This window comes from Lycorma delicatula, chromosome 5 (assembly GCF_047948215.1).
Source record: "Lycorma delicatula isolate Av1 chromosome 5, ASM4794821v1, whole genome shotgun sequence".
NCBI classification, from domain to species: Eukaryota; Metazoa; Arthropoda; class Insecta; order Hemiptera; family Fulgoridae; genus Lycorma; species Lycorma delicatula.
The window spans coordinates 127,052,778-127,070,335 of record NC_134459.1 but is presented as its reverse complement, the minus strand read 5'-3'; the positions used below and the strand labels follow the sequence as shown (position 1 = coordinate 127,070,335).

General features: G+C 28.9%; 1 protein-coding gene across 2 annotated transcripts in view; it reads left to right on the top strand.

Moving 5' to 3' along the window:
* Positions 1-3,207: 3,207 nt before the first annotated feature.
* Positions 3,208-17,558, top strand: part of LOC142325361 (uncharacterized) — a 33,508-nt gene continuing 19,157 nt past the window's right edge. For both annotated transcript variants that reach the window (XR_012756517.1, XM_075367037.1), the window contains exon 1: positions 3,208-3,369. Coding sequence is in view for 1 of the 2 variants with exons in the window: in XM_075367037.1 (XP_075223152.1) it covers positions 3,218-3,369 (152 nt within the window). In the remaining variant the exon portion in view is untranslated. The remainder of the gene's footprint in view (positions 3,370-17,558) is intronic.

Sequence of the window (17,558 nt, the reverse complement as noted above, 5' to 3'; positions counted from 1 at the left end):
GAAGCCCAGCTTTGGTTGCGGGGGGGGGGACTGACACCGACACGAAGAACGGTTAAGACAGTTCCATCAGGACTCTTTGACGATGCGACTATTTAATTCATAAGCTTATTTAATTCCATGTTTGGTATATATTTTTTCTTTGTTCAATGTTTCACATGTAAGTTAAATGATTTTTTGTTGTATTTTCTTGGTTTTCAACATGGTTTATGACTCATTCTGGAACATGGTGGTATATACATAGCAGTGATATGAAATAATATCCAAGTACTAAATCAGCATGATGTTTATTTCATCATGTATGTATGTGCCCAATTCATTATTTTGTGTTTATTTCCTTTTTTTCCTTGTGTTATATGATGTTCCTTGTTAATTAAATTTCTTTAGTTGGAAAGTTTATCCTGGAAGGTAGACAGAGAATATGTCAAAGTAGAAATGGCGACAAGCATCTAAGGATAAGGTAGAGGTGTATATCATAATAATGCGTATTTTTAAGTATGTATAAATTCATGTGATATGTCTAATTAGTATTATTTCACAAGTCTATATAAGATCATGTGTGCAGTAATGAATATTGTTTCAAGGGCTAAATATATGTTATATTTTGCAGTATAAAACATGGATGTTTCTTAATTGGAAGTGTAGGAGAAAAGTGTGAATGAGTATGTTACGGGAAAGAGCAGGATTTTCCTGTTAACAGAATCATGGGAAACCAGGTACATGATGTCATACAAAAAAAAAAGAGAAGGGAGAAGGTGCCAAAGTGTCAGGGCAGGCAAGGCATCAGTTAGCAAGAATAATAACAAAAGAAGGAACTGGCTAAAAAGATTCTGTAGCCAGAAGGGGTTGAACTGCAGAACTGTGCAGGGCCAGGGTAGCCATTTTGCTGAGGATGTCCTGGCTAGGTCACACACAAGAGTGACCAAGTCGAGATGCTCTAATGACACATTAAGGACCCTCGGGGTTTGAGGGGTGGCATGCGAGGGTCAGGGGCGTATGCATGGGGAGCATACTTGGACCTCGACTAGGAGTAGGAAAGTGAAAGGTAGCCCTTCCGAGGAGGGGCATCATGGCATCCAGAAGCAGAGGTTGTGCTGCTTCGGTGAACCGGAAGGGACCTCAATGGGACATTCGATTGGGTAGGACAAGATACAGGGATGGTTGCTAGTCAGCGCCACATCACTTAGGGCCAATCGAGGTAATGTCTTTTAGGCAGTTACCAGCTGCCCCGAATGATTAAAAAATGGTACGAATAAAAAACAAGAACAATATGACTTACAGCTTTGACTGCTTTGACAGTTTCTGGCATTCAGAAATTTTTTACTAGGCCTAAATGCTGTTTATACAGTTCTAAATCAGTAGTTAAAAAATCTCCAACTTACATGATTGCAGCACATATGCAACTATAACACATTATGCAAAAATATTGATTATCACATTACAAGATCATTTTGAAAATATCATGTCCCAAAACAGTAAAATAAATTTGTCTGTTAGGTTACCAGATTTTTTCAGTATGATGTTTTAAAAAGTTGAGTGTTCTCTAATCATCCTCATAGCATTATTGAACTGAAGACGATAATTTATGAAGAGATAGAAGTAATCTGTTTAAGAAATGATTTTTATGTAGAATGTAAAATAAATACCCAGGCTTAAGTTTACGATAGCCATGCAAGTATGAAAATAAAAATAATTTTATTTCATGTTTTAAATCAGCCATTACTGTTCCTTGTAACTATTCCATAATATACATCAGAGACAAGAGTTATTGTATTTTGTTTTAATGAGTTAAATTTGATTGTAATTTGCTTTAATGAGCGCACCCACATTGGAGCGCTCCAGTAATAATCCGCTGCATTAGTTGGAGGCTGCCAACATATATTTAGACCTCGCTAGTGAACTAATACAATCAGGTTTAATATTGTTATTTGATTTAACTGAGTAACCTGATCATGATGCCAAAATTCTTGGCTTGTAGCTTCATAATAATCATTGTTTTTATGAAATTCTTGTACTGCAAACACACAATGCAATCAACGTTCCATTAAAAGTGACATTGACTATGCAAAAAAATGACCTATAACTTTCCTGACAATTTAAACCGTGGGCTATTGATTGTTACAATTGCCAATTCCTATGCAGCATTCTGTGAATTCATTTCCTAATAGCCTAAAAGAAATTAACAACAAATTTTTTGAAAAGTTCCATGAAATTTTTTTCTAGAAAATGTTTTTCACACTATCAATAAATATAAACAATTACTGATCTTTTTCTGTAGAATTAGTACCATTAAAAATAATTTGTACAATAAAATAATTAATTTATATTACCATACAAACTGCATTTATTATAGTTATAATTACACAGTTAAAGAAAAACTTGTATGGATGAACAGATTGAGTGAATGTTTGCTTGTGTGTGTACAAGCACATACATATGTGAAATGTTGAAGAACAGGTAGACATCCATGGTGTTCCCCAGTTACTTAATTTGTTAATGAGTACTTTTAATAATGACTAACAAAAATTGATTAAATATTGCCCACTAAATAATTAAATTACTACTACAAATTATGATAGAAAAGTGATGAATTTGCAGTACTTTTTAATGTTCAATGATCAGCATAAAAACTGACACTTATGCGAAGTAAAATTGCTTGGTACTAGATAAAGAAAGATAATTTATAGGTTTTTTCTTGAAATGAAGAAAAAAATGGTATGTAAGACAATTCTAGCAGGAGGAAATAGATTGTGTCATGATAAACTAGAAATTATGTGAATGTACTCAGTTTTAAAAAATTGTAAAGTAATAGATATATCTTGACAGTTAAACATAGACAACAGAAAACCCAATGTTTTTTTCATATTAATTTTAGGTATTACATTAACCTGCCTATTTTTTCTTATAAAAATCTTCAACTTTTCTAATTATCTACTGATACTCGAACTAAACAAAATCGCATGATTGATATTGTAATCAAATTGCGCGCTCTGCAGGTACAACAAATCCTTCACCAGTATATATCATATTTGAGTGCAAGTCATTTAGTATCTACCACTTGAAAAAATTCAATGTACGTTAATTTCATTATAGATTATTAATAACAGCTATTTTATTGATTTTAAATTTGTTACAATGTTTATTACTTTCATTATATGTAAGGAAGGAATGAACATTATTCCCTGTGCCGAGTTGGTTTCGTTATGCGAAGTTAGCCGTAATGGCTGACTCAGATATTCAGTCTGGTTTAAAATCATTAAAAAATTCCAAAATATTAGTTAATGTGGATGAAGTTCTGCAAGATATATTAGTCGTTACTTACGCTTTTGAAAGTAAATTATTTCAGGGAGTTTTGTTGGATTCTACGAAACGGTAAGGTCTCCATATTTTAGGAACTGAGGGCAACCTCTTTCTTTGTAGGTTCATGTGTAGACCGTTCACCAAGTAGAATTTATTTAGATTTTTTCTTTAAATTTATTGTTTACAACTTTCGATTTTGAATAATCTTTGTTGATTAATGTATAATATGAATTGATCTTTAATCTAAAAAGCAATTAAAATTGAATGTGACACCTTCCTTCAGTAACCCTAATGCATGTTTGTGGGTTTTATCAGTTCAAAAGTAGCTAGCTGTCGAATAAATGTTTACATTATGTGATAATATGGTAGGCTACTAAAGTAGGAAAATGCTATTAAATAATTTCTTTGCTATTCAATACAACCAAAAGTTTATTGTACACCGTTCACTGTAGTGTAAGCACTGATAATTTTCCTGAAATTGTGTCTCTGTGCATAAGTATTCATTTATAAACAAAATAACAGTGTAATTTTTTAATAGTGGTTGCATTTGCCCATTTCTTAGGAGGGTTTCTGTAAATAGATGAAAATTTTTTTAAGAAATGTGACTATGGGTAGCCCAAATAGTTGTTCGTTTACTTTATCTGCGTTTAGTTAAAGCATTAATACCCTCTTTTGTTGCAGACCTATTTAAGTTTGAAGTTTTTGTAATACTATATATTTCCAAACTATTATTGCATTAATGACTGAAATTTGTGTGTGAAGTTGCATTAATTACGTAGAGAAATTATTTAGTTGTGCATTTTGAATTTTGATTGTCCACTAAATTTCTATCTTTTAAAATTATTTTGTAATCGAATGTTTTTAGAAAGACAGTACTGAAACACTGTTGAGGTATGTGTTCTTTTAAGCAGTTGTGTTTGGTTGATGATTATTAGCATCAAAATGATTGTATTTTTTTGTTATCTTTTCTCCAAAGTTGTGATTGGGTGTCTCATTTGTACTGGTAAACTAGTAAAAAAAAATATATATATATTCCTTGATTACTATAATGAGTGAAAAAGAAAGTATTTTTAAAACCTTCCTGATCTTTCCTTATATTCTACATCTCCTTTCAAGTAATCAGTTAATTAGTAAATAGCATATGTGCTAAATAATAATTGTCAAAACAAATTTAGAGAGCATACATTCATAAATAATAGAATAAAGGACAAACACAAAAGGATTTCTTTTACTCAGAAGTTCAGTAAAACACAATAACATAGTTAAAATTTGACTAAATGTTGCAACCTATAAATTTCAAGAATGAATACCTATCTTAGCCATATAAAATATGTAATCTACATCATTTGAAGTTTTCACTAATAGATAATTGGAAATTTTTGATTTGTAAAGTAGTTATGGGAATTAGTTTTGCTGTCTTATTAAAAATAATAATTTCGATTTTATTTGGTGGTGTAACCAGGGTAAGATAACAGACATGTTTGCTTAAGCATCAAGACTGTTAACTCGACCCCCATTAAAGAAAAAAAAAACAGGAATATACGTATAAATTTTCTTACGTTATGCTATTGCGTGCCGAGAAGTAAAGTTTCACCAATGAACTGTATGATCCTTTTAAAATATATTATCTATGGAATGTTCAGTGTGAAACATTCTGCTAGGTAAAATTTAATATGGCATCACAGGAGATAACAGAAGGAAATATGCTAATTGTGTATAGTCTGCATAATTAGAATGTTATCTTCTCATATAAATAATCTATGAATGTAAACTGGTTTCTTGGGTGTTCAGTTAATAGTTATGGTGCCTTAGGTAAAATGATTATCTTGACTTACTCCCTCCAATGTATATAATTTAAACAATATAATTTATTGGGATATTATCTGTTCATTTTTGTGTTCTATTTAAAAAAATGTGATGTTTTTGTAAGTGCTGAAATTGATGAAAACTATTTTTAAGAAAAGAGAAAGATTGAACTAATTGAAAAGTGGTTCTTTTCATTTATTTGAAATGAACCACTTTGTCACACTAGCTCACAAAGCCAGTTCGTCAAACATTCTGATTCCTGAAAGAAAAAAGACATATATGGTGGCCACTCAATACTGGTATAAAATTTATATTGACTAGTTTTTTTTTTTATCTGTAAGTACTATCCTTCCTAGTAGGCCTTTTTCTTTGAGAACTCGTTTTACTTTAATTACTCTAGATTAATAATAGTAGTTGACTTAAAATGAAGTAACAAAATAAATTTGAGTTGTTAGATCAAAATTTAACTTTTGTAAAAAAAAAAAATACTTTGGTTAATATTTATAGTTATGGATTCACCCTTGATTTTGATTACATTTGAAATATACCGTATTCAGGACCTAAATTACGATTGAAATTATTTGTAGGAAACATCTTTCATTTGAATTATGTCCTACATAAATTGTACAGTACCTGCAACCCAGATTTCGTTATGTGGCACTACACACCTTTAATATACCTTAAGTTGATATCTTGAATTGTGAAATAATCAGATAAATGACTATAAGTTTCATCAAATTTATAATTTACTTATAAACCAACTTGACTTTAATCTCGGCCTAGACCTAACTAAACACAATTAAATATCACTTCAACCAAGTTATTTACTCCTTAAATAATGTATGTTGCACATTTACCAAAACCTACACCTTAAGCTTAACCCAACTTTTAGTCTTAGTGAAGTATAATCTCATTCTTAACTTAATTTCACTGAAACCAAATTGTTTAGTCCAAAAATACATTTGTACAGTGTTGAATTACAAAATTTTTGGTAAGGATACTGTGTAACTTATAAGGAATGCCTTTTAGGTGAAAAGTGTTAATGCCAAATACTTTTTACATCCTGTGTAATTTCTCTATTAAAATTTCTGTGAAGTGATTGTTTCATAGTGGAGATAAAAATCCATCTGAAAATTGTCACAAATTTTCTGCAATAATTTGCTTCTTGATCCATTTTTAGAGATATGGTGTTATTTTGTTTACAATTATAGGTGTAAGATTTTATCTAATAAGTTGTATTTTGATAAAACCAAAATTGTCAAGATATAAATGTTAAAAGAGTAAAAATATTTAAATTGTGTTATCACAATTTTGAAATTTGTGAGCGTGTATGCAGGATAAGGTACTTACGTATTAACGCCACCGCAGCTACAGCTTTATTTAACAACAAAATAGTCTGTCGGATTTTGGTGGAAAATGAACAATCTTTTTATTAATTTTAATAAATGGTTATTTATTTTATAAATATAATTTAATCAAACTTAACCTACGCTGGCTTCGCTCGCTAACCTTGATTAATTAACACCTTAATTTTTTGAGTATTTATTTAATAAATTCAGTAATTATTGCAATTATTTATTATTTAAATAATCAAAACACTCCTGTTAATTAGTCAAGGCTAGCAAGCGAAGCGAGGTTAAGTTTGGTTAAATTAAATAAATATAAATAACCATTTATTAAAATTAATAAAGAGACTGTTGCATCTATGTTAAACTCTATATTGGCCCATTTTCCACCGAAATCCGATTGACTACTTTGTTTTTAAATAAAGCTGTAGCTGTGTTTGCGTTAAGTACCCAGGATAATATGGTAAAATTTTACTATATGCCCGTAAATCTTTAAATATTTTCTGTATATTTATATTGATGTAAGTGTGTGTTACAATTTTAAAGGAATTAGTAGTCAATAAATTTTTTTTTGTACTGATAGCGAACCAACATTATATAATCACACTGTTGTGATAGGTATACTGATCGATTCATGCACAGACTAATTTTGGGTCAGTTCATTACCTGTTTTGAGTTAAAGTCTTTAACTCAAAACAGGTTTCATTGTTAGTGAAAGCTGTGGAGATTTTGGTAATATTTTCAATTTGAACTTCTTGTGTAAAGCTATAGAATGATATATTTCTTTCTTTAAAATGTCAAATATTTTGTTAAAGGAGAAAACTTGTAGTAATAGGCTCAGTATGATATTGTAAAACTGAAAGTCAAGAAAGGTAGTATTACAATAAAACTGAGTGTAGGCAATATGTTTGTTCAATAAGGGCCTAATTTCTGGTTAGATCACTCAAGCTTATCTTATGCAATAGTACTGTTGAATCTATGAGATTGTGAATATTAAGTTTAGAGAGTTTAAACTATGAATAAACCATAACACAGGTATTGATTATCCACATATCCACAGGGTAGAGGAAAGGGGAAAATGGGGGAAAGGGAATGTGGTAAAAAGGAAAATGGGTAAAGGGAAAAGAAAGAAAGGGTAAAAGGGAAAGGTTAAAATTTTTGAAGTTCTGTAATGTTCATTTTGTTAATGTTTTATCAAACTTTCAATTGTGTTCATTTAATCTATATATATACTCAAATCTATCAATAACGAAACATTACCAGGTCTGCGTTATAAATATAATATTTAGGTTGATTTAAGTGTGTAGAAATTGCTTATAAGTTTATGAGCTTATAACTGAGTTTAACAGATAATTTTTTATTTCTTAGAGAAGGTTGGTGCAAACAAACGTACCAAATACTTGTATTATAATGATGCCTCAATCCATCCTTCAGATAGAATATGAAGGAGAAATTGTCTTTTTTTTTAGAATATAAAAATCAATACCTAGGTTACTTTTTGTTGCACTTGTTGAGATATGTGCTGATATATAACCTTGCAACTGGTACGTCATTTAAAAATATGTTTATTGTAATGCTCTGTTTTGTATTTTTTTTTTTTTTTTTACAAGAAAGAGAAATATTTTGTTTACTGAACTGATTTGTGCTTGTTTATTAGTATTGTAATATGATTGCAGATTACATTGTTCACAGTGTCATGTCATTAACATCTGTTATCTGCTGTTTTCACAGAGTTATCAGAGTAATTATAGAATATTTGAAACTAATTAAAAAAACAAAAGTCTTATGTTCATATTATGTGAATTAAATATTTGCATTAAATTCCTGTCATTGCTCACTTAATCTGTTATACACATTTTTTGTTAATTTTTTTTTTGTTGGAGTTTATTAAAATAGTGTGAGTTACAGTTGCATTATAAGGTTTTTTTATGTTCTTGCTTAGATTTTGTTTCTCCCTTATTATCTCTGAAAGTCGTATGATTGAAATAAAGCATTCCATATAGTAAACTTGTGGGCAAAATTTTTCAAGACAAACCTTTTACTGAATTTCACCTAATAGCAAATTTTTTCTTCATGGGCTGAAATTTCAGAAAAAAATTATACATTTTTGTCCACAGAATGTTTTGTACATGAATTGAGACTTACAAAAAAGTGAGAAATTCTTACCTTAATCATCTAATACTTATGGAGTTATTGAATACTGTATAAATAAAATTTTAACAGGGTTGAGGCACATCCTGAACAGGTTGTTGTTTAATATTTATATCTCAAAAAAAAAAGAAAGTAAATTAAATATTATTAAGATTGCTAAATTTCCTTAAGCCAGTGTTTCCAAAACTGGCCCAAAAGGCAACTAGTTCTCTTTTGGCAGTTAGTTGCATGGGCCCTCTATTTTATATTTATATATATTTAAGAATTAATTTTTAAATTCCTAATTGTATACACAAATCTAAACCGCATTGAATGCTAGTATTAAACTGAATGAAGGTAGTTCATTAATTATGATTTATATTTGCAATGTCTAAATGTTTTGGAAAATTGAAGGTAAGCAATCAGAATACTTAATTACCTATACATTTTTGTTTATACTTGACCTGTTAGATATATAGGTATGGTTCACATATATCAGTTTATATGTGTGCTGATGGGTTTTTATAATCATAAAAAAAGGAAAAAAGTTATGATTATTAAAAGATGTTCAAAAAATTAAAAGAAAACTAAGAAAAATATTTATTCTGAATTATTTTTTATATAACTTGGCTTTATGCCTATATCAAATGTATAAAACAATTTGAAACTTACTTTGTATGATTATCCTTATCCTAGTTGTTTTTGGACTAATCGTTTTATGGTTGAGGACAATTTTTTTAATTACTAACTTTCAGATGGGAATGATTAATTCTCAAAAATTAAAAAAACAATGTTGTATTTGTTTTAATGAACTGAGTCAGGAAATGTTTGCAGTAACTACAAGTATAAATCTGTTATTTTTTATATAGTTAATTAAAGTATAATTTTACAATATTACAAGTACAGTCAGTGATACAAATAATCAAAACATAAGAAATGCTGATCTTTGAACAGACTGTATATAATTGTGAAAAGATGCGATGCATTTAGTCAATACATTTTTAATAAAATAATGGTTAATTTAAATGGCTGTGGCACTTATGTTTCACAGCAGCAAAAATCAGCCTCTAATTGTGAAAAAAAATTTTCCCGTAAATTTTTTTTGTAAAATTTGTATCATATCTACAATTTAGATATGATACAAATGATTGAATTGTAGTTTTCAATTATTTTTTGTAGTGCTATATAATATACACTTAAAGAAACAAAAAGTTTAAATATAATTTCAATGTAGTTATTTTGTTGATAATTACATATAATAAGGAAGTTCATTAATTTCTTCATCACTTTCAAAGAGGTAAATACAATTTAGATACAACCATTCATTTCTATAAAATTTAAATTGTAAAGAATAAAAATTTTACTAGTTGATTTTCTTATTCACCATCTATCATTTCCCATTATATTGAAAAATGTCCATGATAAAAAAAAAATCTTCATTTGTATATAAGCGTGCACATACATGTTTAATGCCCAGTTAAATGTTAATTTTGTCTGCAAACTTAATTGATTGATATAGTTATAATTATACAGTTATATAATTCCTTGTTTTTATAAGTAATATACTGTGATTATTTCTTCTACATGAAAATGTTGTTTGCTGTTACTTTCTATAGCCCGTACAATAAAAGATAAATTCTAGTTTTAGAAATATAGACTAGATTTAAAAATGTATCTATCGCTCTTTTAGTTTGTTCTTTATTGAATTTATTCATATACATTAAGCTTGATGATATTTATTTAGAAATTAGAGTTGTTAATGAAGGATACATTTTTGATATACAGAGTGACAGTCAGTTTACTTTTTATAGGTATTAAAAAAAAACATACAAAAATATATTTTTTTATTGCAACAAATGTTGAGGGCATAAAAGAAAATTAATATACAATCAAAAAAAATTTCACTTTTTGAATATCACTCCAGGAAGATGACCATCATTTTATACATATTGTCTGAGTTTCATACGGAAATCATACTCATACGAAATCATAATCATATGGAAAAATTTTATTTATCACAGTAAGAATGGAATAACAGTTGTTTTTTAAACTTAGAATTGTTGAACCCCATCTTTAGAAGGCTAAAATTTTGCTGATATGCTCAAGAAATGTGTGAGATTGTCTTCTATTACAACAATTTTTTATATTGAAAAGGCATTCTTAAAAAAAATTGGTAAAATTCACAAAAAATTGTTTTTTTTCATTATTATAACTGCTATAAATTTATGAGACAAATTTTATCAAGTGTTTTGAACATGATAAAATACAGATAAAACATGACAAGTTGTGTAAAAATGTTATGTGCATTTGCAGTGATTATTTACGTAGTTATAAAGCCAGGCCTTGGCTTTATTTTCGTTTATTGTGGGATAAAGAATTACTGTTCACTAAAAGAAAGGGATCTATAACCTTTATGATTTTCCACTTTCAAGTCACCTTCTGTGTGTTTTTAATATTTTTCTAAATAGAGCTGTTTGAAAATCTTTATTTTAAAATTGTAATGTTTGTTTAAAGCCATTAATCCAGTTTAACAAATTGTATGAGTATTTTCTGAAATATTAACTTTATTTTCTCTTTAGAAAGGTGTTTTTAGAGTTGGGTTTTGTGATTTAATAATCTAACACACATTATCCAAGTAAAAAATAAATATTTATACTCTTTTGTTACTCATGTCTAATAATATTTGGTTTTTGAAAACAAGAAATATTTGCTGTCATTAGAAAAATACTATTATGTTGTTACATACTGCTATACATTGCAATGTACATGTTTATTTGAAGACCAATATTTTGAAACTGATTTAGATACTTTTAAAATATAGGTCTTATTATTGTTATCAACCTCTGAAATAGATGAAAATGTTTAAAACCTGTTCAGTATATGAAGTATTTACATTAAGGTATTTATAATTAATTATTTATTAATTAATTATCCAGCTAAATAATTAACTCTGGGAAAAGAAACCTTTTTTTCATCAATTCAGTTATTCTAACAAATTTTTATATATTACAGTTGATAGTGGTTATTTTATATTTTGTTTTTGCCTGTATGGTTGTAAGCTTGCAATAAAATTTCTTCTGCCCTTCTTGGCATCCTCAGTCATCATTAATGTGAAAATGATACCTTTTGAGGAACAGTCAAGTCCAAATTTTGTTTTTATCATGGTTTTTCATCTTCTATTGGAAGTGTGATCAATAATTATTTTACTGATGTTGAAATTAGTAATAGGCTAAATATAATACAGACAGTATAAATTTTTTCTGCATTTCTATAGAAAAGTGACTTGCAGTGATACACTTATTGTAGTTTAATATGCTGCCTAGATGAAATGAAATGAACATGCTTAATCTTTTTCGTCCTACAGAATATTTTACTGACAGTTATTTTGATATGGTGTTTATTTTTGAATGGATTAGTTATTATCTACTTATGAATTCTATTTGTAAATTTTTTATTTTATAAATTATTGTATTCAGGTTATAGTAACCTGTAGTACACTTTTCTCATAGAAAACATTTCTTTGCCTAATAAAAAGTGATTGATTTAATTGAATATATACATTTTATTTAATGTAAAGCAAAAAGATGCTGTCAGAGTAATAAAATAAAATTATTAGTTAAGATTGTCAACTAAATTAGTTAAACTAATTAGTAAAAGTTGTTCAGTATATAAAAATTATCAGATTGATAAGCAAGTCGACAAGGAAAATTTCATATTCATGGAGGACTGTGCAGCACTGTTGTTTTGCTTGGCTATAGACAAAGATTGAGATATAGGACAAGTATAGTCTGGACTTACTCCTAATGAACAGATTGACATGCTTGTCAATCCATTCTAAACAAGAAATGTTGTCCATTTAAAGTAGGTTACTGTATTTTTTGGAACCTACAATTCTTTCTGATTACAGTAATAACAATTAAAAATATTAATTTACATAATTGTATTCATAAATGAAATAAATTTAACCTGCAATTAATTACAATAATTTAAGTAAATGTTTTCATTAAAACTGTACCACAGTTCACAGCATTATATTCAAAGCTGATAGTAATAATTTCAACATATAGGCCTACAGAATTTCAACAAGTTGGATATAACTGCGGAATAAAAAATAAAACAATATTTTTTTGTTTATTTACTAGATAGTTAAATGATCAATACTACTTACTACAGTTCTTAATCAGTTTTGTGTGCAGTTTCTGTAGAACTATATCTTCTGTGATAGGCTAAAAACTCTCGAGATTTCTGAGCTTGATTCAGTTGCACTTCCACCAAAATTAATTCTTCACTACCTGATCTCTCATCATCGTCCATCCGTATATTTATAATTATGTGTTCAATGGCATTTTCCATTAACGCATCTGTTTTACAGTAAGAATCCATTATCTCCTGAACTTCCAACTCTAATTTTTTCTTGTCTTTTACAGAAATTGATGAAATTGCATCTCATGTAAGTGCTCTCAGTTTTGTTAATGACATATGGAACATTGCGGTCTCAAATTTTTTTTAACTAGATTCCAAATAAATTCAGTTGGGTTAATATCTGGGTGGTAAGGTGGTAATCTAAGCTCTGTAATTTTTTTGTTATTTAGTATTTCATCTAAATTCATATGTGGTTCTGGGTGGTGTAATTTGACAATTTCTAATAGTTCTTGTTTTGTTAGATCTAGGTCATAGTTAATTTTATTTTTTTGGAGCCATTCTTGAATTTCCTTTACCAATGAATTGGTTGACAGAGGTTTATTTTTTTGTTTATTATTATAAGGTGCATTATTTATGAGTAAAATACATTTTGTCGGTAGCCCTGGGATAACTTGCTTTTCAGTACTTTTCATTATTCATCTCTTTATGATAATCTTCTTTTTTATTCTTGGAATAGTAATTAAAAAACCACCATCAATGAATCATTTAGCCACTGATTAATAGCATTTTTAAGTTCGTCTCCTGTAAATTGCATACCGCTCAATGATTCTTTCAATATCCCAAACAAATGGTAATCAGAAGAAGCCAAGTGTGGACTATATGGTGGGTGATGGTAAATTTTCCAACCAAATGTTCTCAGGAAATCATGTGTCAGACCGGCAACATGTAGATGTGCATTATTGTGCAGCAGGATGATGCCATCAGTCAGCTGCCCACATCACCGATTTTGAATGGCGTGCTATAACTTATGTAGAGTTTCACAGTAGGTTTCTGCATTTATAGTCGTTCTACATGGTATGAAATCAATCAGCAGTGTGCCAAACCGATGCCAAAAGAATGTGGACATCAGTTTGCGTCCAAATGACTATGGTTGACCTTTGTTGGTCTGATTGGAGATTGAGGATGACGCCATTCACTTGATTACTGTTTTCTCTCTGGTGTGTTATATGAAATCCATGTTTCATCACTGGTAACAATTGAATTAAGGAACTCATCACCTTTTTCTGTGTAGTCGAAATTCCAAAGCAGATCCCATTTGGATTTTTTTGTGACGTTCTTTACTTTCATTTCTCTAAAGTAAAGACGCTGTCTTTACTTTATAAGTAAAGACGCTGTCTTTACTTTATAAAGTAAAGACGGTGTCTTTACTTTAGAGATATCCCTTGTAGAATTTGAAATATTTAAGAAATTTTTTTGTAATAACACACTTATTGAAATCCTGTATTTCATATTTATTATGAGGAGTATATTTCTTTTTTTTTGGTGTTGAGAATCACTAGCCTCTGCTTCGTATCCGATTTTCCTGATGTCAGTTACTGTAGGATTAGCCTGAAGTTTAGTGTTCTAAAAGCATGTTTTGTCACTTTGACAGTAGGCACCAATAATCCATTTTTTCTTTGCCTATGAATTTAATGTTACACGAGATGATGTGCTTCACTGTGAAGAGGTCTTTCACATTCACTTGACATCTTAATTCGACTACTTTTAAGTAACAATTGTTGCAATTTCTAATGCAAAGAAGAGAGAATATTTTTTTGTATTAGTAATAAAATGTCTACAAATTACATAATGCTTATAACTACTCGACTATTTTAAACTTTTAATCCATAATTATTACTTGTGCGTCTGTTTATTCCAGAACAGTTGATGTAAGAGATTGATACTTTATTGACTTATATATGCTTTTTTTTTTAGTACAAGTACTTTTTTTCATCTTGCTTGTGTTTTAAAGTACATTGACCAAGAAAACAATTGTTGTTACTATAAAATATCAAGGCAAAAGCTGAAATTTATTATTTGTACAAAAATAGTCACAGTTAAGCACAAGAAAAACTGATGTTTTTCTTGATGTTTTCAATGTTATTAAACATTGAAATTAAAATGACATCAGTTAATTCATTAATATGAAATTAATATAAATAAAGCCCTATAAATAATGTAATGTTATGTAACTCTTAACTTGATATGCATCTGCATTCATACATACAGACAATAATGTTTAAAACAGCAATCTAATGTTATGATAGAAGACACAATTACTTTACTAGTATCACTGAAACATGACTTTACACAGCAGTAGTAAACTCTCCAAATATGCACCTCGTCTTGTTGACTAATACATGGTAAAAATTTCCCTTCTTCTAGTTGAATGAACTCTGACACTAGAAAAAGAAATGACAGTAGGTAGAAAGTACTATACCTACTCTACAATTCTCTACAAATAAATACAAAGAAATACTACAATAACTACTCTACAAAGAAATACTCTACAATTCTGTAGAGTATTTTTTTTTTCTTTTAAGAGAAAAACTTTCTGTTTACTGTGATAGCTGTTATAATCTTGTGAGTTTTATAAATATTTGATGGCTTTTAAAATGAAATTTCAGAGTCCAAATAAATTTGTTGCTGTATAAGACTTTGCTTACTTATTTCTCCTCACTGTTAGGAAAGTGTGAAGAATTTTTACATTGAATGACTCAGATGACTACCTATTTGTGAGTAGGTTTTTGATTTCTGAAAATGTCTTGGAGTTTAAATTTCCTCATGGATGATGTGAGTTTTAGCAGAATCAGATTCTTAATGCTTTACATTTTGAATATGTAGATATTTGCTTGATCTTTATAAAAAACATTTCTTCTGTATGAAACAATCTATCTTGCTTTCTTCTATGTGAATGTGTCTCTTGTTGATGGATTTCGGCCCAACCATTTTGATAAAAACATTTGAATCCATTAAGATTAAGCCCATGGGTTTAGAAACAGGGTTTTTATTTCAGGTGTGTGCGTAGAGAAGGTTGTAAATATTCACTTTTTTCTGCTTCATATCGTGGATATTTGTGTTAGCCAACTCTTAGATCATGCATTTTTTATTCCTCTCAAAGGTTTCTATGTATTTTTCAATTTTTTAACTGCTTTAGAAAGGTAAAAACATTTATTTTATGTAGAAAGTTTTGTCAGTTATATGTCAGATGGTATAAAGATGTTGATATGTCAGATGGTATAAAGATGTTGTTCAATGCTGTCTTTACAGTTCCTCAGCACATGGGTGTGAGAAGTTTTGTAGAATATCTTCCATTAGCACAGTCTGTTTGTTGAGGTTGTGTGGAGATGCCAGGGTTAAGAGAGTTAATTTTTTTTTATGTAGATTTGGCTGTTAACAGCACAAGCTGCTGATAGATGCTAGCAGTATACAATTAACTGTACCCTTTACTTTTTTACTTTGATGGTGTACAGGAACTAGTTTATAGCTACAGCCATTACTACATACAGTTACATTCTTACCTCACACCCCTCTCAGTTTCTGTGATTCTGTTCATTGAAATTCTAGTTTGCAAAATTATTTTAGGTTATAAGAGGTGAAGGTTCTCAATAAAACAAAAAAAAAATTAAGTCTCAGTCACTTTACATGATATAATGCCGCTTAACAAATTGGAAACCTTTCTGCTGCAGAGACCAAAAGCATTTATTCTTTTTTTTATCATTTTTAAATAAGAAAATAAATTTAAAAAAGTTTACCATAGATTTATTTACAATGGCCTGATTGAAGGAAATGTATGTTATCTTAATCCATTCTTTGCCTTGCTGTACACAATTTGACTATATGGCATATTATTTTTTTTGTTTAGTAATACAGGATCCTATAATTAGGCATACTTAATATAAATATGCTATTTCTGGCATTTAGTTGTATATATTGATTTTTTGAAAAGATAGTTAAATTTCCTGGAAATAGATAATGCATCATATATTCCTCCTGTAATGATTAAGATCATTAGTTAATGATGTTCATCATTAACTAATAATGATGAACATCATTATTATCATTATTAATACGCTGTTCATCTTTGTGAAGATGAACAGCATATTAGCGATTTTAACGTATTATGTAGTTTTGTGTTGTGCTGTTTTGAGTATTTTTAAAGTAATTAGAACATATACTCTAGAATACTAGATTGTGGATACTGGTGTTCTTTTGTGGTTGAGTTTAAATTAACCACACATCTCGGAATTGGTTGACCTGAGACTGTACTTCACTTACATTCATTCATATCATCCTCATTCATCCTCTGAAGTAATACTTGATGGTGATTCCTGGAGGTTAAACAGAAAAGAAAATACTCTATATAAAAATATTATACTAAACTTTATCATTAGTATTTGTAAATATTCCTCATGATAAAACAAAATAAATATTAACTGATAAAACAAAATTAAAATATAAAAATTAAAAAATATGAAAAATTGATTTTTTTTCTTAATATCATGTTTGAATTCTGTTAAATTATTTCATTTTTTTTATCATTTATGCTAAAATTCCTGGAAGTAACTATAAAACTACTGTCAATAGAAAAGCAACAGTCAAGGATTATACCTGTAAAAACACAGCATAGTAAAAAGTAAAGAAATAATCTGTAAATGGTGAACAGAAAGGTGGGACTAAGCTCATAAGTGTACAAGTGAAAGGAATGCACATTTATAAAACTATGCAAGATCAGGTTGTATAAGTGACAAGAGTGCTGGTAAAAAATGAATTTAAAATATTGAATGCTCTTAAGCT